At 57.0% G+C, this 20,893-nt stretch overlaps 1 protein-coding gene across 1 annotated transcript in view; it reads right to left on the bottom strand.

Annotated features, from left to right (window-relative positions):
- Nucleotides 1-17,425: 17,425 nt before the first annotated feature.
- MAP2K2 (mitogen-activated protein kinase kinase 2) overlaps nt 17,426-20,893 on the bottom strand; it is a 31,711-nt gene continuing 28,243 nt past the window's right edge. The window contains exons 10-11 of the mRNA XM_035283978.3: nt 19,971-20,016; nt 17,426-17,816 (exon numbers count right to left, since the gene is read on the bottom strand). Coding sequence (XP_035139869.1) covers nt 17,706-17,816; nt 19,971-20,016 — 157 coding nt within the window. The 3' untranslated portion in view covers nt 17,426-17,705. The remainder of the gene's footprint in view (nt 17,817-19,970; nt 20,017-20,893) is intronic.

The raw sequence follows: 20,893 nt of genomic DNA on the forward strand, positions 1-20,893 counted from the left end.
GAGGGCAAGAGGGGTCCTCCCTTGTCTTAAAGGTGCCGCAGCCGCCGGCCCCCCCACGCCCAGCCCGCCCCCCCCCCAGCCCGGCCTCGGAGGCCAGAACAGGCTCGGCAGGTCCCCTCTTGCCACGTCTCTGCCCTCCCGTGGGGCTTCGCCCGCTGCGCCGGGGAGACCGGGCTGTTATTAGGTTTTGTCAAGTGGGGGGGGTCCGGCCCGCCCCGGCGCGCCCCCCCGCCTCTGACCTCTCCGCCCCGCCGCGCGGCGCCGTGCCAGCTTGCCAGCTTATCTGGCCCCAGAGCTCCCCGGGGCGCGGGGGGAGCGGGCCCCCCGGGGTGGAGGGGGGTGGGGGCCTCCAGATAAACAGGCCCCCAGCCTCTGCGCAGGGGCGGGGTGCGGGGGGGCGCGGGCTGTGCCCCCGACGCCCGGGGCGTGGCAGGATGGCAGCGGGGGCGGGGAGCGCGGTGCGCACGGCGAGGAGCGACGCGGGCGTGGGTCGCGCGGCCCGGGCTGCGGGGGATGAGTGTGGGGGGGGGGCGAGGCGGTGGGGACCCCCCCCCAGGCCAGGCGCCGGGCCTCAGTGGGCCCCGCCGCGCGCGAGGACCCGGGGGGTGGCCTCGCCAGGGACGGCCCGGGTCCGCGGGGCTCCCGGGCCCCTAAATGAAACCAGCAACCTGCCCGCCCGCGATTATATAAAGGAGGCGCCTCCACCCCGCTGCGCTAGGGGCGTCGGCGGGGGAAGGGGTTGGCGAGGGGCGGGGAGGGCGGTTGTTTTCCCCGCTTCGCGAGGTCCCCGACCCGGCTGCGGGCCGCAGGGCTGGACGGGGCCCGGGACCCGGACGCCTGGGTCCTCGCGGGCCTCTCCTTTGCACCAGGGGGTCGGCGTGGCTCGCGGGGCGCGGACGTGAGGAGTGGGGAGGCGTTGGCTCAGCGCGACTTTTTTTTTTTTTTTTTTTTTTTTCCCCCTGTCCGTTTCTCCCACTTCCTCCCCGGTCGTGGGAGAGGTCCGGCGGGGGACGGGGAAGGGGGAGGAGGGCACGAGCGTTGACAACGTCCTGGCCCGGCCCGGGGACGGCGGGCTGCTGCGATCGGCCGCCTGGGAGGCTCCGGGACTCAGTTTCCCCCTCCGCACGGAGAGTGCTGACAGCCGCTTGAGCTGCCGTTTCGTGAGCGCTCATCCAGTGGGTGACCCTGTCCCGGGTCTCGGCGCGCCTTCCTTCTAACGCCTAATCCCAGGGACATGATTATTTCTTCTTCTTATTATCTGTCATTCTTCTTACCAACACCACCTGACAGCGGGAACTATCACCGGCCTGAGTCAAGTGTACCCAGCCTGTCCTCTGACTTCAAAGCTCGTGTATGGCCTCTTCGCACGGTTTTATTAAAAGCGCCTTTCAACACCCAAACGGGTTGAATTGGCTTTTGTGATAATAATTTGGGAACCCGGGAGGACCCCCAACCCCGGAGGGGAAGTGAACTGTCTCAAGACTTCAAGCCTGAAACAGCCGAGGAGGTGGGAAGGCACCCAGGGAGGGGCCGCGTGCGTCTAGGGCGACAGTGTCACCCAGGGACTTTGCTCCGAGGACCCTGCCTTGGATAGAAGCCCTTCTTCCTTCAAGCACCAGCCATCAGCCTCGGGACCAGGGGGCCGCACTGAAGCAGGATTCTTCTTAGATCTGATGCCCAGGCCTTTTTTTTTTTTTTTTTTTTGAGACGGAATTTCGCTCTTGTTGCCCAGGCTGCAGTGCAGTGGCGCGATCTCGGCTCACCGCAACCACCGCCTCCCGGGTTCGAGCTATTCTCCTCCTTCAGCCTTCCCAGTAGCTGGGATTACAGGCACGTGCCACCACACCCTGATAATTTTGTATTTTTTAGTAGAGTCAGGGTTTCTCCATGTTGGTCAGGCTGGTCTTGAAGTCCCAATCTCAGGTGAACTGACCAACTTGGCCTCCCAAAGTGCTAGGATTACAGGCATGAGCCACCGGGACTGGCCTTTTATTTTTTAATAAAGATTTGGGAGGGGGACGGGGTTCTCTCTGTGTTTCCCAGGCTGGTCTCAAACTCTTGGGCTCCAGTGATCCTCCTGCCTGAGCCTCCCACAGTGCTGAGATGACAGGCATGAACCATCGTGCTGGTCAGACACCTAGGCTCTGAACTCTACATGGTCTAACCTCCCCCACACCGGAAGCAGTGTGTGACTCAGTTTCCCCTCCTGTACCACCAGCCTCAGATCTGATCCTGCAGGAAAAGGAGAAAGCCCCACACGGATTCTCCTTGGTGAGAACCTGAGTCAGACGAGACAGGAGCTTCTCTGTAAGAAAAGCATTGACCCTAATCCTCATCTCAGCCCTGAGGAAAAGCAGAGACCACGATTTCCATCATACAGTTGGGGAAACTGAGGCCCAGAGATGGAGAAGGAGCAAGGATGTTAAGTCCAGCATTCACGTGTCTCTGGACACTGAGGGGACCCAAGGGAGGTCCTTCAGGAAGAGCCAGGATGTGGCATACCCCAAACCACGCCCCCCACCCCTGTCATGAAAACAGAAGGAAGGGGGCCCAAAGCTTCCTCCTGACCTCTGCCCTTCACTTCCTTCTTCCTCCCCCCCCAACAACAACAAAAAATCGAGTTGATACAATTTCAAAACCTAATAACGTATAAAAGATTGGGTTACTGTGTGATCTCCAGCAGGTGGCTTAACCTCTCTGATCCTCAGAGTCCTTTGAAGAATCGATGCGACTTCCTGGGGTTCTCACAAGGGAGAACTGAGACTGTGCGTGTAATTCTGAGACAGCACAACCCCTGCACCAGGAAGGCCTTCAATACATGAGACATGTGACTGTATTATTAGTGTTTGGGTCACACGTGTTATTTTGGTCTCTGTGTAGCCAGGGTTTTGTTTTTGAGATGGAGTCTCGCTCTGTCGCCCAGGCTGGAGTGCACTGGTGCGATCTCGGCTCACTGCAACCTCCGCCTCCCGGGTTCAAGCCATTCTGCCTCAGCCTCCCAAGTAGCTGGGATGACAGGCATGCGCCACCACACCCGGCTAATTTTGTATTTTTAGTAGAAACAGGGTTTCTCCACGTGATTCAGGCTGGTCTCGAACTCCCAACCTCGGGTGATCCACCTGCCTCAGCTTTCCAAAGTGCTGAGATTACAGGCATGAGCACCGCGTCCGTCTGTGCCATCCGATCTCATTTATTCACTGGGCAAACACGCACCATGTGCTTCCACGGGCCAGGTCCCTGCTCTCCTCCAGCTTATAGGCTAGAGGAAGCTAAAGACAGTAACAGAGAAGACAAATGAATACAAGAATTGCAGACACCATGAGTGCAGTGAGGAGCAAGCCGGAGGGGTGGAAACACAAGCGCCAGATCCTGGGGAACTGTGTGCGGTTTTTTTTTTGTTTGTTTGTTTGTTTGAGACAGAGTTTGCTCTTGTCGCCCAGGCTGGAGTGCAGTGGCAGGATCTCAGCTCCCTGAAACCTCCACCCCCTGGATTCAAGCGATTCTCTTGCCTCAGCTTCCCGAGTAGCTGGGATTACAGGTGTCTGCCACCACGCCCAGCTAATTTTTGTATTTTTAATTTGTATTTTATTTTTTTGTGACGTCAGGGAGGAAATGTTTATATTTTTAATAGAGAGGGGGTTTCACTGTGTTGGCCAGGCTGGTCTCAAACTCCTGACTTCACGATCCATCTGCCTCAGCATGAGCCACCTTGCCTGGCCTGTTTTTTTTTTTTTTCATTTTTGTTTTGTATAATTGGGAGCCAAGCCCAGTAGTGCATGCCTCTAGTTCCAGCTATATGGGAGGCTGAGGCAGGAGGATCACTTGAGCCCAGAAACTATGCCTGTGAGTATCCTCTGCTGCACTCCAGCCTGGGCGACAGAGCAAGACTCCATTTCTAAAATGTAAAATAATAATAATAGATCAGGCATGGTGGCTCAGGCCTTTGGCAGGCCGAGGCAGGTGGATCACCTGAGGTCGGCAGTTCGAGACCAGCCTGACCAACATGGTGAAACCCCATCTCTACCAAAAAATACAAAATTAGCCAGGCGTGGTGACGCATGCCTGTAATCCCAGCTACTTGGGAGGCTGAGGCAGGAGAATCACTTGAACCAGAGAGGCGGAGGCTGTAGTGAGCCAAGATTGCCTCACTGCACTGCAGCCTGGCGACACTGCTAGACTCTGTCTCAAAAAAGAATTAGGCCGGGCGCGGTGGCTCAAGCCTGTAATCCCAGCACTTTGGGAGGCCGAGGCAGGTGGATCACGAGGTCAAGAGATTGAAACCATCCCGGTCAACATGGTGAAACCCTGTCTCTACCAAAAATACAAAAATTAGCTGGGCACAGTGGCGTGTGCCTGTAATCCCAGCTACTCGGGAGGCTGAGGCAGGAGAATTGCCTGAACCCAGGAGGCAGAGGTTGCGGTGAGCCGAGATTGCACCATTGCACTCCAGCCTGGGTAGCAAGAGCGAAACTCCGTCTCAAAAAAAAAAAAAAAATTAATAGTAATAATTATTACTATTACGGTGGCTCACACCTGTAATCTCAGCACCTTGGGAGGCGAGGTGGGTAGATCACAGGTCAGGAGGTCGAGACCATCCTGGCCAACATGGTGAAACTGCCCCGCTATCTCTACTAAAAACACAAAAATTTAGCCAGGCGTGGTGGTGCACACCTGTAGTCCCACACTCAGGAGGCTGAGGCAGGAGGATCACTTCATCCGGGGAGGTGGAGGTTGCAGCGAGCTGAGATTGTGCCGGTGGACTCCAGCCTGGGCAACGAGCAAGACTTTGACTCAAAAGTAAAGAGGAAATGCTGGAGTGAATCTACATACAGAAGGAAGACGTGACGATATGGAATGAATTTGCTTTCTTGTGGACAAGAATCGTTGAAATTATTATCAGTTTTCTACAACTTACTGAGTTGTGAAATAACTCAAAGATAGCAAAAGACGAAGAGATCCCACAGAATCAGACAAAAGCTACTTGTGCCTTGGGGCTATTTTATTTTTTAAACAGTCCTGAGGGCTGGCACGGAGGCTCGCATCTGTAATCCCAGCACCTTGGGAGGCCAAGGCTAGAGGCTCCCTTGAGCCCAGGAGTTCAAGATCAGCCTGGGCAGCGTAGTGAGACCCTGTCTCTACTTTAAAAAAAAAAAAAAATGATCGCTGGGCGCGGTGTCGCGTGCCTGTAGTCCCAGCTACTCGGGAGGCTGAGGCTGGAGGATCGCTTGAGCCCAGGAGTTCTGGGCTGTAGTGCTCTGCCGATAGGGTGTCCACACTAAGTTCAGCATCAGTATGGTGACCTCCTGGGAGTGGGGAACCACCAGGTTGCCTAAGGAGGGGTGAACCGGTCGGAAACGGAGCAGGTCAAAACTCCCTGCTGATCAGTAGTGGGATCATGCCTGTGAATAGCCACTGCACTCCAGCCTGGGCAACATAGCGAGACCCCATCTCTTTAAAAAAAAATGTGCATGAAGATGATTTCTTCAAAGGAAGTAATGTCTGAGCAGAGATCTTTTTTCTTTTTTTTTGAGACAGAATCTCGCTCTGTCACCCAGGCTGGAGTGCAGTGGTGCAATCTCGGCTCACTGCAAACTCTGCCTCCCAGGTTCAAGAGATTCTCCTGCCTTAGCCTTCTGAGTAGCTGGGATTACAGGCTCCTGCCACCATGCCAGCCTACTACTTTTTGTATTTTTAGTAGAGGTGGGGTTTCACATTGTTGGCCAGGCCAGGCAGGCTGGTCTCGAACTCCTGACCTCATGTGATCCACCCATGTTGGCCTCCCAAAGTGGACTCCACCAGAGATCTGAATGAACATAGAATCAGATGAAGACCTGTGTGTATTTCCTAGGTGAGGGGAACAGCCAGGGTTTCCAGAGTGACTGCAGTTGGGAGACAGAGGGCAGTGGGGACCTGTGGGCCATGGTACAGCTGTGGACTTTATTCAGAGTGTCCTGGATTCAGGCATGAAAAGGAAGGAGGCAGGAGACTGTGACTCAGGCCACTGCGTGGATGAACCCTGAGGACCTCACACCCAGTGAGAGAAACCAGACACAAAAAGCCACACGGCGTGTGATCCCATTTCTATGAAATGTCCAGGACAAGCCAAGCCGCAGAGACAGGAAGGGGATGGGTGGGTGCCGGGGCTGAAAGGGGGATGGGTCGTGACTGCTGATGGGGATGGGGCTTCCTTTTCGGGGTGTTGGGTTCTGAAACTAGATAGTGGTGATAGTTGAGAAACTCTGTGAATGTATTAAAAATGACCGAGTCGTATCCTTTAAAGAGGGCAGGCTCCCTCCCGCCTGTAATCCCACCACTTTGGGAGGCCGAGGCGGGTGGAGTTACCTGACATCAGGAGTTCAAGTCCAGCCTAGCCAACATGAGGACATGCTGATTTGTGTACTAAAAATACAAAAATCAGCCTGGCGTGCTGGCCGGTGCCTGTAATCCCAGCTACCTGGGAGGCTGAGGCAGGAGAATTGCTTGAACCCGGGAGGCAGAGGTTGCAGTGAGCCGAGATTGTGCCTCTGCGCTCCAGCCTGGGTGACAGAGTGAGACTCCATTTCAAATAAAATCAATCAATAAATAAGGCTGGGCGCAGTTGCTCACACCTGTAACTCCAGCACTTTGGGAGGCTGAGCGGGGAGGATCACCTGAGGTCAGGAGTTTGAGACCAGGTTGATCAACATGGAGAGAACTTGTCTGTACTAAAAATACAAAATTAGCCGGGCATGGTGGCGCGTGCCTGTAATCCCAGCTACTCGGGAGGCTGAGGCAGGAGAATCCCTTGAACCCGGGAGGCGGAGGTTGCAGTGAGCTGAGATTGCACCATTGCGCTCCAGCCTGGAACAAGAGGGAAACCATCTCAAAAAGAAAAAAAAAAAAGGCTGGGCACGATGGCTCACGCCTGTAATCCTAGCACTCTGGGAGGCCAAGGTGGCTGGATCACCTGAGGTCAGGAGTTCAAGACCAGCCTGGCCAACTTGGTGAAACCCCCATCTTAAAATTAAAAAAAAAAAAAAAAGATTAATACATATATACATACATAAAGAGTGCATATTCTGGTATGTGGATTGTATCTCAATGTATTCATTTATTTTTTATTTCATTTCGCTTTTTGAGATGGAGTCTCACTCTGTCACCCAGGCTGGAGTGCAGTGGTGTGATCTTGGCTCCGCTTCCCAGATTCAAGCGATCCTCCTGTCTTAGCCTCCTGAGCAACTGGCAATACAGGTGTGCGCCACCACGCCTGGCTCAGTTTTGCATTTTTACTACAGATGAGGTCCCATCATGTTGGCCATGCTGGTGCTGAACACCTGAGCTGGGGTGATCCGCCTGCCTCGGCCTCCCAAAATGCAGGGATCACAGGCTTGAGCCATCACACCCAGTCTAGGATAAATACTTTCTGAGCTGCTAACCGCTCCACAGCTCTGAATTCATAGTGGTTGGGGAGAGGATGCCTGGATATTTTCACCTGGTTGGCTAAGAGGCCATTTTGATTTGTTCCAGAAGGCAGAAACTGTGGTAGCTATGCTGGGACTGGGATGCCCTCCACCCCACCTTTCAGTATTCCCTCCTGTGCAATGGGTCTGTCTGTCCCATCTTCACCCAGCCCAGGCGCCTCTCTGCACCTGCGTGGCAGCCTCTTGCCCCGTCCCCTCTCTTGCAGACCGGCTGGCTGCCTCCCAGGCACCTCTCAGGACCTGGCCACAGAACTCCAAAGCCCGGGGCCTTTGGCTTTGAACTCCTGGGTCATGGCTCAGTGCTGGGTCTCTCCCTCTGTAATTCCAGCTACTTGGGAGGCTGAGGGAGGAGGATCGCTTGAACCCATTTAGCCCAGGAGGTCTCATCTGGGGTCACTCTGCCTCCTTCCAGGGGTCACTGGGTGATAGCCGGAGATGTGTTTAGGTGTTGTGATTGGGGAGGGGGTGGGTGGAGGCCAGAGACACTGCTCAGCACCCTGCAGAGCCCAGGACAGACCCATCCCAGAGATCAATCCAGCCCTATTGCGTCCACGGTGGGTGCCGAGGGGCTGAAACCCTAGCCTGTCTTGCTTGCTGTAGAATGCACCTGCACACTTCTTCCGTCTCTGTGCTCTGCAGAGAAAAAAGCCACCAGTCAGTGGTCTCTGGACAAGGGACTTCAGCCATCCCACCACTGCCCTGGGGTCGATCTAGGGAATCACTTGAACCTGGGAGGTGGAGGTTGCACCCCCTTGTCCAATGGGTGACATTGGACAGTCTGACTCTGAGATAAGGTTGGGGACCCTAGCCCCTGGCTTTACACACTTTAGGGTGATTCCTGGATCCTGGAGATGAACCCCAGGGGTCAGCCTCACCCCAGGAGACCCGCCTCCACAATGCACAAGGCCAGTCTGTCCTCTACCCCAGCCCCCAGTCGTGCAGAATCCTCAACATGCCACAACCAGTGTGGGGCTGAAGACTCCAGACTTCAGGAGTGGGGGCAGGGGCCGTGGGAGGGGAGAACGTGGCTGCGGTTCTGGTCCAGCCAGACCTTCTGGGTTTGTTCTTTTTTTTTTTAAATCACCGCAATTTAAAGAGCAGCGTCCTCCCTCCAGCCCGCCTGCCACGTGGGCTGGCCCCAGGCCCCCTCTCCTTCTCTGCGTCTCTGCCTGCTGGGCTTGGCTGCGGGGGCCGGGGCTTCGGTTTCACTTTGGTATCACGGGTTTCACTTTCAGGGCTGGGGACACAGAGAGGAGAGAGGGACAGAGAGAGCGACAGAGCTGGGAAGGGTGGCTTTCTCAGGTCGGAGGTCGGGGTCGGGGGGGGGGGGGGGGGGAAGCCACCACCTGCTGCTCTTCTTCTGGCCTGGGGGAGGGATCCTGGAAGTCAAGGTCAGGGGGTCAAGGTCAAGCTCTCCCTGTGCGACCTTGGGTGGGAGAAGCAATGCAGCGTCCTACCAGCTCTGAGCCTCCTTTCCCAGACCCTCCAGTTACCCAAAAGTGGGGCTAAGAATCACGTACACCCCATCCGGCAGTGGGAAATGCTCTTCCACTGAGAAAGGCTCTTCCAGCACCGGCACCGAGGACCATCCCATAATGATCCCAAGGGAGGGGGCAGGGCAAAGCCCCAGGCAGAACAGGATGTCCGAGGCTCCTTCGGCCAGGGAGAGACCCTTGGCCAAGAAACCACGGGGAAGGAGGCTCCGGGCTGCCTGAGTCCGGAGCCACTGTCCCCCGAACTCCCAGTGGTGCCTGGAGCTCTGTCCTCTCGCAGATCCAGACTGGAAATTCAGCTGGGCATGGCCTCCTCCCTGCCCTACCTCCACCTCCATCTCCACCAAACAGGAAGGACCCCATTCAGGTCCTTCCTGCTTGGTGGGGGCCTGGGGGTTTGAGCCACTCACTCAAGAGCAGGGACTGGGACCCACTGACCTCCCTGTCCCCAGCACCCACACAGGGCCCAGTCAAGGTGAGGCAGGTGCTTGATGCTGGTCAGACAGGATAGGGGAGTGAGCATTTGCGTGTCAACATCAGTAACATATCTCGGTAGAGATAGGCGGTTAGCCTGTCAAAATGTGAGAGGGTGGTAGTTTGTTTGTTTGTTTTTTTTAAACAGTTTTATTTATTTATCTATTTTTTGAGATGGAGGAGCCTTGCTCTGTCGCCCAGGCTGCAGCGCAGGGTGCGATCTCGGCTCACTGCAACCTCTGCCTCTCTCTACCTCAGCCTCCCGAATAGCTGGGGTTACAGGCGTGAGCCGCTGCACCTGGCCAACAGCTTCATTGAGATATGATTCACATACCATTCTCCCATTTAGAGTATACAGCTCAGTGGGGCTGTTTTTCTTCTTTTCAGGAGGGCAGTGCGATCTCAGCTCACCGCAGCGTCTGCAGCTTCTGCTTCCCAGGTTCAACTGCTTCTCGTGCCTCCGCCTTCCCAGTAGCTTGGACTACAGGTGCCCACCACCACGCCTGGCTAACTTTTGTATTTTACTAGAGGCAGGGTTTCACCATGTTGCCCAGGCTGGTCTTGAACTCCGAGTTCAGGCAATCTGCCAGGTTCAGCCTCCCAATATGCGCTAGGGTTATAGGCCTGAGCCACCTCACCCAGCCTCAGTGTTTTTTATTTTTGTTTTTTTTTTTGAGACAGAGTTTCGCTCTTGTTGTCCAGACTGCAGTGCAATGGCGCGATTTCAGCTCACTGGGACCTCTGCCTCCTGGGTTCACGCAATTCTCCTGTGTCAGCCTCCCGAATAGCTGGGATTATAGGCATGTGACACCACGCCAGGCTAATTTTGTATTTTTAGTAGAGATGGGGTTTCGCCATGTTGGTCAGGCTGGTCTCAAACTCCTGACCTCAGGTGATCTTCTCACCTCAGCCTCCCAAAGTGCTGGGATTACAGGCGTGAGCCACCCTGCCTGGCCTTATTTTTATTTTTATTTATTTATTTATTGAGAGGGAGTCTTGCTTTGTCACCCAGGCTGGAGTGCAATGATGTGATCGCGTGGGAGTTTCACCATGTTGGCCAGGCTGGTCTTGAACTCTTTTTTTCCTTTTTCTTTTTTTTTTTAAAGATGGGGTTTCACCCTGATGGCCAGGCTGGTCTTGAACTCCTGACCTCAGGTGACCCACCCACCTCGGCCTCCCAAAGTGCTAGGATTACAGGCGTGAGCTACCGCGCCTGGCCGGTCTTGAACTGTTGACCTTGTGGTGAACCTGCCTCAGCCTTTCATGCTGGGATTACAGGCCTGAGCTGCCGTGCCTGGCCCTGAACTCTTATCTTTTAGGGTCCCAGAGGGCGCTGTACAAGACCCCCAAATATTTGTGGGTTGTGAAGGCAGACTCCTGTTAGGAGAGAGAGCAGCGCGGTGGGACCACAGGATCGTCCATATCTTCCCTGGGGAGGCTCTAGTCACCCTGAGCAGGACTCTGCTGCAGAAGCGATCCCTGACCTCAGGTGATCCACCCGCCTCGGCCTCACAAAGTACTGGGATTACAGGCGTGAGCCACCTCGCCGGGGCTACGATGAGTTCCTTTGCATATGGGGGAACCGAGTCTCTCAGAGGGGATTCTACCTTCCCCAAGGTCATAGGCCCAAGGCCAGCAGCAATATCGTCAGGTCTGCAGCCAAAGTGGGTCACGCCTGTGTGTTAGGAGGGGGGTGAGTGCTTGGGGCCAGGAGTTCCAGGCCAGCCTGGGCAATGTGGTGAGACCCCATCTCTATGAGAAAGTTTTTAAAAATTAGCTGGACATGGTGGCAGGCGACTGCAGTCCCAGTTACTCTACGCAGGAGGTTGAGGCAGGAGGATCACTTGAACCCTGGAGGCGGAGGCTGAAGTGAGCTGTCATGGCGCCACTGCACTCCAGCCAGGGCGACAGAGTGAGACCCTGCCTCAAACAAAACCTAAACGACACAGGAGGCCCGGATGACCTGAGGCGCTGCTGTTTAGTCACTGGTGGGCGGGGAGAGAGCTGGTGGCAGAGTCCCAGCTGGGGGTGGGTCCTCACCTGTGCTGCCCTGTGGGGGGCGGGGGGGCCTCTCTGCAGGCCTCTCTCTTTCCCAGGGGAAGCCCGGCAGAAACCCGAGACTGGGCCTCCAGCTCCAGGTCGCCACTGGGCCCAGCCTTGCCCGCCCGCCAGGGACTGCCGAACAGGTAAAATTCCTGCGCCGCCCTCAACCCACCTGGCCTGTTGCTCCAGGTGCGGCCTGGAGGCCCCGGCCCCCGCACACCTGGTCAGCTCAGAGGCCAGGAACCGGAGGGAGGGGTGGGGCCTCAGGCCGCCTGCTGCTGCTTTCGCTTTGAGCTGGGTACCTTCCCCTTCCTCCCTCCCTCCCACTCCTCCTCAGACCCCTGCTTTCTGGGAAATGCTGTGACAGCTTCCTCTGAACTCTCCCTAACCTGCCCTGGAGCCCAGGGCCCCCAGGAGGCTGAGTTCCGCCCGCCCCACAGGACCTGACGCTTCCTGCGGGTCACACACCTCCACCCCCTGCCACGTGGCCCCAGACTGCCCACCTTCTAGAAGGTTCTTTCTGTGCAGCCCCACCGTGTCCCCACCCCGGATGGAGCTGTCCCCTGCCTGCCCCACCTCCAGGCTCTGCACGCAGGAAACCCCCGTGGCTCCAGGGAGGCCGGCCTGACAGCCCTTGCCTCCACCCTGAACTGTGGACATCGGGGCTGCATGGTTCTCCAGGGTGGGGCCGCCCGGGACACCGCAGGGTGCTGGGTGAAATCTGTGTCTGGGAGTTCCCAAGCCTCCCCTGGGTGAGGGGACAGAATTGTTCCTGCTGAGATCCCGTGAACTAGATGACCGTCTGGGACGGGACAGAAATGACTTAGGCCTGTGCTGGCCAGGCAGTCCCTGGCAGACAAGATTCTCAAGCTTTGCATCCCCCCAGAAAGAAACCTAAATTCTTCATGTTGATTCCAAGGTGAGATGGTAAGATTTGGCTCTGTGGGGTTAAATATACTATCAAATCATCTGTTCTTTTTTCTATTTTATTTATATACTTATTTATTTATTGAAGTGGAGTCTCCCATTTATGTATTTATTTATTTGAGATGGAATCTCCCTCTGTCGCCCAGGGTTGAGTGCACTGGCCTGATCTTGGCTCTCTGCAACCTCCACCTCCCAGGTTCAAGCAATTCTCCGGCCTCAGCCTCCTGAGTAGCTGAGATTATGGGCACTCCCCACCATGCCTAGCTAATTTCTGTAATTTTCGTAGCGACGGGGTTTCACCACGTTGGCCAGGCTGGTCTTGAACTTCTGGCCTCCAATGATCTGCCCACCTTGGCCGCTGGGATTACAGGGGTGAGCTGAGCCACCTCGGCCGACCAGTATTTATTTATTTATTTATCTTGAGATGGAGTCTCGCTCTATCACCAGGCTGGAGTGCAGTGGTGACATCTAGGCTCTCTGCAACCTCCACCTCCTGGGTTCAAGTGATTCTCCTGCCTCAGCTTCTCGAGTAGCTGGGATTACAGGCATGCGCCACTACGCCCAGCTAATTTTTATATTTTTAGTAGAGTCGGGGTTTCATCATATTGGTCAGGCTGGTCTTGAATTCCTGACGTTGTGATCTGCCCGCCTTGGCCTCCCGAAGTGCTGGCATTACAGGTGTGAGCCAGTACAACTGACCTTTTCTATTTAAAATGCTTTAGGCTGGGCGCGGTGGTTCACACTTGTAATCCCAGCACTTTGGGAGGCTGAGGTGGGCGGATCACCTGAGGTCAGGAGTTCGAGACCAGCCTGGACAACATGGTAAAACCCCGTCTCTACTGAAAATACAAAAATTAGCCAGATGTGGTGGCGTGCATCTGTAATCCCAGCTACTCAGGAGGCTGAGGCAGGAGAATCACTGGAACCCCGGAGGCAGAGGCTGCAGTGAGCCGAGATTGAGCCACTGCACTCCAGCCTGGGCAACAGAACAAAACACCATCTCAAAAAAAAAAAAAGTTTTAAACGGGGAAATTCTGCTGAAACTAGGAAACGCACATTTCGTCTGGGGTGCGACGTGCACACTGAGTGGGGGTGGCAGCGATGAGGACACAGGAGGGTGACAACCTGGCCTCATTTCATTTGATGACCTTTCCACTTGCCCCACCCCAGAGCGGTTGTTGTAGAGGGAGAAGGAAGTGTGTGTCTGTCCCAGGGCCAGGCTGGTCCCATCCCGGGAGAATTCCACAGGTCTGTGACTCCAGCCTCATAAATCGAATACTTCAGCAGGTCCTCCCAGTACACAGCCTGGGGCGCTTGCATGGAGCCAGTGACTTTTTGGCATGTCTGGGGGCAGACTGCCCTGGGAAGAGGGATGTCAGGGCTGCCTGCACCCTCCGAGGACAGAAGCCAGCATACGTGACCTCGTCAAGCGCTGTTTATTTACGAGGAAAATGCCGAACTGGAAAAATAGCCAACAAAACGCTGTAGGCTGTCTTCTTGGGGTCACAGGTGGCGTGCCCCAAGTCCATGTAGGCCTTAGATGGGGGGCAGAGACATCGTGTTGTCTGGAGGTTTTTTTTTTTTTAATAAAAAATTTTTTTTCAAGATGGGGTTTCACCATGATGGCCAGGCTGGTCTTGAACTGCTGACCTCAGGTGATCCACCCACCTCGGCCTCCCAAAGTGCTGGGATTACAGGTGTGAGCCACCGCGCTCAGCCTGTCTGGAGGTTTCTAAGAATAACCACAGAAAATGTTACTGATTGACTGAGACAGTCTCACTCTGTCGCCCGGGCTGGAGTGCAGTGGCATGGTCTCGGCTTGTTGCCACCTCTGCCTCCAGGAGATTCTCCTGCCTCAGCCTCCTGAGTACGGGGGATTACAGGTATGCACCACCATGCCCAGCTACTTTTTGTGTTTTTGGTAGAGACGGGGTCTCACCACATTGGTCAGGCTGCTCTCGAACTCCTCCTGGCCTTAAGCAATCCACTCGCCTCAGCCTCCCAAAGTGCTGGGATTACAGGCGTGAGCCACCGAACCTGGATGTTATTTTTGGCGATGGAGTCTTGCTCTCTCGCCCAGGCTGGAGTGCAGTGGCGTGATCTCGGCTCACTGCAACCTCTGCCTCCTGAGTTCAAGCGATTCTCCTGCCTCGGCCTCCAGAGTAACTGGGATTACAGGCACCCGCCATCTCAGCTAGCTAAATTTTTGAGTTTTGGCAGAGATGGGGGTTTCACCATGTTGGCCAGGCTGGTCTCAAACTCCTGACCTCAGGTGGTCCACCTGCCTTGGTCTCCCAAAGTGCTGGGATTATAAGCATCAGCCACCCTGCCTGGCCAAGCCCCAAAATCTTTTTTTTGAGACAATCTGACTTTGCTGCCTAGGCTGGAGTGCATTGGCTCGATCTTGGGTCACTGCAGCCTGCGCCTCCCAGGTTCAAGCAATTCTCCTGCCTCAGCCTCTGGAGTAGCTGGGATTATAGGTGTGTGCCACCACACCCAGCTAATTTTTGTATTTTTTGGTAGAGATGTGGTTGGTCAGGCTGGTCTCAAACTCCTGACCTCAGGTGGTCCACCCGCCTTGGCCTCCCAAAGTGCTGGGATTATAGGCATGAGCCACTGCACTGGGCCTGTGTCCTGCGAACTTTAAAATGCTGTGTGTTTCACAGGAAAGGGTCTGCCCCTGGTACGCCAGGGAATGCTATCCCCGGACTACAGTTCGTCCCTAGCCAGGGTGAGACAGGACGTCCCCAGGTGTGTGGTCACCTTTGGGAGCACCTGAGAACCCTTCCCAGGCCTCCACAGTGGAGAGCAGGAGGGAATACGTCCAAAGGGCATTGGGTGTGAAGGGGGTGTCAGCTGACGGGCGGCTGGGTCTGGGGGTTTCTTGGCGGGGGGCAGGAGCTGAGGGACCTAGAAACGGACCGGACAGGTGCACTATTGCCACGTCTACAGAATTGTTCTAGAAGCTGAGCTCTGATGTGAGGCGGGGTGACAGGCAAGGCCACAGCTTCTGTCCTGCCCTCCCCTGTGGGGTGCTGTGGGGTTCCAGTGAAGCCGCAGGATGGCCGTGCACACCACAGGGACCCTGGCGCCGAATCTGTCCCCACCCAGTCCAGACTGCCCCTGCTCCCTGGGACCTCGTGTCCTTTCACTCCTTGCCAGTGGCAGGGGGGTGGCCACGACCCTTGGGGTTGCCAGGACCTGCCCAGAGGTCCTGCCTGCCTGGAGCACAGGCACCCAAATCATTCACTCGGCACCTCCCCGCCACCCGCTCCCCCAGAATCCTGATGGGCCTGGTTACTCACAGGGCGGCAACTTCCACACTTTGTCTTTTTTTCTCCCCCCCAATTTTTTATTTTTTGGAGATGGCGCCACACTCTGTCGCCCAGGCTGGAGTGTGGTGGTGCGATCTCGGCTCACTGCAACCTCCACCTCCCCAGGCTCGGGTGATTCTCGTGCCTCAGCCTCCCGAGTAGCTGGGACTGCAGGGTGCACCGCCTTGCCTGGCCAATTTTTTCCTTATTATTATTTTTTTTTTGTAGAGACGGGGTCTTACCAGGTTGCCCAGGTTGGTCTTGAACTCCTGGGCTCAAGCAATCCTCCTGCCTTGGCCTCCCAAATGTTTATATCACAGGCATGAGCCACCAAGCCTGGCGTTTTGTTTTTTTTTAAGTCAGGGGAGACTTTAGGGGAAAAAAAAGGGGCGGGGCAGAAGCCTGGTGAGCTGTTTGCAAGAGGTATCAACTCATCTCTTCTTTGATGTCTGCAACACACACACACACACACACACACACACACACACACACACACACACACACACAAGACTAGGAGGGTCACCCTAAGAAGAAAAGGACGATCCAGCAGATCCCACAAAACCACACGCCCCCACCTTCTGCTGTCTTCTCCCCAAGTACAGTGCCAGCAACCCTTCCCCTGCAATTTGCCCGCAGATTACTATCAGCTCGCTGGTTATCTCAGGAAGTACTGGAGGCCTCAAGAACTGTAGAGAGCTCAGAGACACCCTAGAATGGCCCATCTGCCCCCCACATCCAGCCCCGAGGCAGCCTCCTCTGCCCGAGGACACAGCCCTGAAGGCAAAGTCTGGGGCTTTGGATCTCAGACAACGGGAGAACCAGGCTATGGGCCTGCCAGGAGCCCCAAAGACGCCGGGACAAGCCCTCACCGTTTCATCTGCAACCCCCTGCAGCCGAGAGGTTCTAAGCCCGGAGTGACGCGCCCTGGTGGTCACTTCCGATTTGTTGGGCGAGGAGAGGTGACAGAACCACCCGCCCTCGGGCCTGCTGCAGGGATGGGGTGATGGAGGGTGAATCTGCTGGACCTGCTGGGGTTTCCAACACCACCAACAGCTCAGAAAGCCAGCGCTTCCTTTCTGTGTGGTGAGTCTCAGCTCAGCTCCTGCTGCTGGGACCTGGGAGTCGCCGCTCCCCGAAGCACTGGGATGGGGAGGGTGTGGTGCCCTGCTGGGGAAGAGGCAGGGGCGGCCTTCCCTTGGAGGAGGCTACAGACTGGAGCAGCGTGGAGGAAGTGGCTTCCATCACAGAAGGCCGACACTCTGCCTTCCACGGGGGCAGTGACTGTGGGTGGCGGGAGGACAGAGGGAAGTCAGGCGGCACTCCCCGTTTCCTCCAGAGTCAGAGCCTTGCTCTGTCGCCCAGGCTGGAGTGCAGTGGCGCCATCACGGTTCACAACAGCCTCAACCCCGAGTTCAAGGAATCCTCCCACCTCAGCCTCTCAGAGCGCTGGAATGACAGGCACGAGCCACGACCCCCCACCCCCACACCGGCCTCCTCTCCTTCCTTTGGGTGAAAGCCGCCGTCGCCTGGGGGCTCACTGCAGCTCTTCATCCCTTGACTCAGTGGGAGCGGCGGGCTCTCCCTAAGGCCACCCTGCGCCCTCCAGCCTTGGCGCCCGGCGACCAGGTCGGGTTAGCTCAGGGACGCCCTCTCCACGCTGTGCTGAACCAGCCCAGCGCCCCAAGCCGGACAGAAGAAAGCAGCACGATGGCAATTTGCGTTTTCTCTGTTTTGTTTTGTTTTTTAACCTAAGGAAGCAGACTCTGAGACCACACACAGCAGCGTCGCCCGCCCCGGGGGCCGGAGCCACCCCGGGTGGGACGGGCAGGACAGGAGACCCCGTTCCTGCGTGCGCAGTTGCCCCGCCACGGTGCTTGCCGCAGGGGTGAGGCAGGAGGGTGGGTGGAGGCGCCAGCCTGTCCTCAGCTGGAAGGGCGGGGCGTGGACAGGGACGGTGGGCAGGTCACCAGCGGGAGGCGGGAGCCCGGCCACGGTCACACGGCAGTGCGCGTGGGTGTGCTGGGCTGGTTCAGCCGCAGGGTTTTACACAACCAGCCAGCAAAATCCACTTCTTCCACCTCGGACCGCTTGATGAAGGCGTGGTTCTGAAAGGGAACAGGAGCGGTGAGTTGCGGGCCCTGGAGTCACCGCAGGACGGGGAGGGCAGCGTCTGCATAGCCCTGGCACACAGTGCAGGGCAGAAAGCAAAACACAGAGGAGCCCCCCCGCCCCCGCCCCCGCCCCCAGGAAGACTGCTCAGGGCAGGAGAGGGAACCTGACCCAGAAAGGGGCAGCGGCCAGTGCCAGGCCTGGGAGGGGTCCCAGGATGCCGTGCTCCACCCGCGGTTGGGGCACCACCAGCCCAGCAGCCTGGACTGTCAGAGGAGGGTCCGTGCTCGCACAAGCCCACGGTTGCCTCGGCCGCTGCGGACACTGGGGCTGGATCGTTCTCTGGGGTAGGACCACACGCTGCTGACAAGTGTCCCTGGCCTCCACCCACTCCATGCCAGGGGCTGCCCCAATGACACAATGTCCTCAGCCATTGCCACGGTCCCCCGGAGCAGGACAGCCCAGGCAGAAACAGCTCAACTATGGTACAGAGCTGGTCCACAGAACTCCCTGCAGAGCACGGGATGGGCACCGTCCCACTCCCAGCACGGGAGGCCCCGGAGCCCCTGGAGTGTGGCGGCTATGACCTGGGAACAGAAGCCTCAATTTCATGTCAGTTTAACTCATTCATTCATTCATTTTTCTTTCTTTTCTTTGTTTTTGAGACAAAATTTCACTCCTGTCGCCCACGCTGAACTGTGGTGGCATGATCTCACCTTACCACAACCTCTGCCTCCCAGGTTCAAGTGATTCTCCTGCATCAGCCTCCCGAGTAGCTGGGATTACGGCGTGCGCCACCGTGCCTGGCTAATTTTGTATTTTTAGTAAAGACGGGGTTTCACCATGTTGGTCAGGCTGGTCTCGAACTCCTGACCTCAGGTGATCCACCCACCTCAGCCTCCCAAAGTGCTGGAATTACAAGCGTGAGCCATCGTGCCTGGGGCAAGATCCCATCTCTATAAAAAACTAGCTGGGCTTGGTAGCACGCACCAGTAGCCCCAGCTACTCCAGAGGCTGAGGCAGGAGGATCTCTGGAGCATGCGAGTGGGGGGCTGCAGCAAGCTATGATCACACAACTGCATTCCAGCCTGGGTGACACAGGTGTGCTGGCTCACATTTGTAATCTCAGCACTTTGGGAGCCCAACACGGGTGCATCACCTGAGGTCAGGAGTTCGAGACCAGCCTGGACAACAAGGTGAAAGCCCGTCTCTACTAAAAATAAAAAAAATTAGCCGGGCATGGTGGCAGGTGCCTGGAATCCCGGCTACTCAGGAGGCTGAGGCGGGAGAATTGCCTGATCCCAGGAGGTGGAGGCTGCAGTGCGCTGAGATTGTGCCCCTGCACTCCAGTCTGGTGGACAGAGCAAGACTCCGTCCCCCTGCCAAAAAAACCCAAAACTGAAAGCCACATTCCATCACTCAAAGGTGCTGGTTGCTCTGGGCTTGGCGCCTCGAGCTGGCATCTCTTTCTTAGAGGCAAAGGAAGCAGCAGGCTGCCTAGGAGGGCGCTGTCCCCAATCCGCCAATGGGCTGTGGGGGGGGGGTTCAAAGGTCACTGATGGTGGCCATGGTGTGGGAGAGCACCCGGGGTGGTGCAGGGTGGGCTGAGGGCCAGCAGGGTGATGCCCAGGGACCCCTCTCAGGGTATAGTCCCCGCTGGGGAGATAAGTTTTGGTGAACAGCTGGGCTTCTGAGTGTATCAGAGGATAGGGGTTTAATGAGACACCGGAGCATCCATGGCCTCGGGGGACCTGCCTGCCACAGTACAAAGAACACGGACAGTCACCCTCTAGTTTGCAGGGAAAGGAGTTCGGGGGGCTGAGAGCTGCCTCTAGCTGCTCATGAGGGCAAATGAGGCTGCGGTCGCATCCTGTGTGTGGGACCAGCCCCAAGCAGGATGTGCGGACCTCAGAGCCCATAGCTGTCCCCACGTACACACCCTCTGCTCATCCCACCAGCCCAGGATGGCTTCTCTCATGGACGAGGGAGATCCACAGAGGGTCCTTGGAGCGGCCTGGCACGCCCAGCCTGCCCACATCCTGGCCACAGGTGCTGGTTCCCGGGGCAGGGCCAGGTCCAGCAGCCTTGTTTCTTGGGCCCGGGTGGCAGCCTGCACCTTCGCGGCCCCAGAGCCCGTAGGCACCACTCACCGTGAGCATCTTCAGGTCCGCCCGCTCCGCTGGGTTCTTGATGAGGCTGGTGTTCCAAGAGGCAGGACAGGAGGCGGCGGGGGAGACAAGACAGGCCAGTTACTTGGTGGCTCCGGGACACCTGCGTTTTGGGCTGTGGCCAGGGAGACCTGGGTCTGCGGCACGGACCTGCCTGCTCTGCTCTGCCACCTGGCAGAGGATGGGAAACCCTGCCCGGTCGGTCAGAAGCCAGAAAGCAACCCCAGCTAACTTTCTAATCAAAAGCCTAAGCCCAAGAGCCCGAAGGTCAACATGGAACTTTGTCCTTTTAAACAGAACTGGCTGAGGCAGGCGCTGGAAGCAGCTGGGGCTGAGGGCTCTTCAGGCACAGAGCAGCGGGTCTCGGATGCTGTTCACGGCCTCCCGGATGGCGCGCCATGGGCCTGGGGCACCGTCAGCACCAGGAGGGTGGTGCAGTTCCAAGGTGTCCCCGGCTCGGACACACAGACCGGCCTATGGGCAGGTGGGGTGGTCCCATCTCCTCCACCGGGGTCTGCGCCATGCGCCTGAGGCTCACACCATACGCTGCTGGGTGCTCACGGGCAGAATAGAGAGGGGTTGGCGACCCTCCTAGAACCTAACGACGGACCCCAGGGAGCCCACGGTCAGCATGCCAGGGGTCGGGGGCCAGGCAGAGGCTTCTCTTCCTTCCACAGACAGAAAGGAGGGGACAGCGTCATGTCCACAGAGCCTGCGATCCTGCTTCACTTCCAGGCTTGGGGGCAGGCTGGCATGGTAGCCCTGGGGAAGGAATTCTGGCTTCCTGGTGGGCTCAGGGTTCTGCCCAACCCTGCGCCAGGATTCTGGCTGGGCAGGCCGGGCCATGGGCCCCACCCAGGACCCGGGAGTGGCACATCTGGGTCCCTGCCAGGGGTGTGGGTGAC

This window comes from Callithrix jacchus, chromosome 22 (assembly GCF_049354715.1).
Source record: "Callithrix jacchus isolate 240 chromosome 22, calJac240_pri, whole genome shotgun sequence".
NCBI classification, from domain to species: domain Eukaryota; kingdom Metazoa; phylum Chordata; class Mammalia; order Primates; family Cebidae; genus Callithrix; species Callithrix jacchus.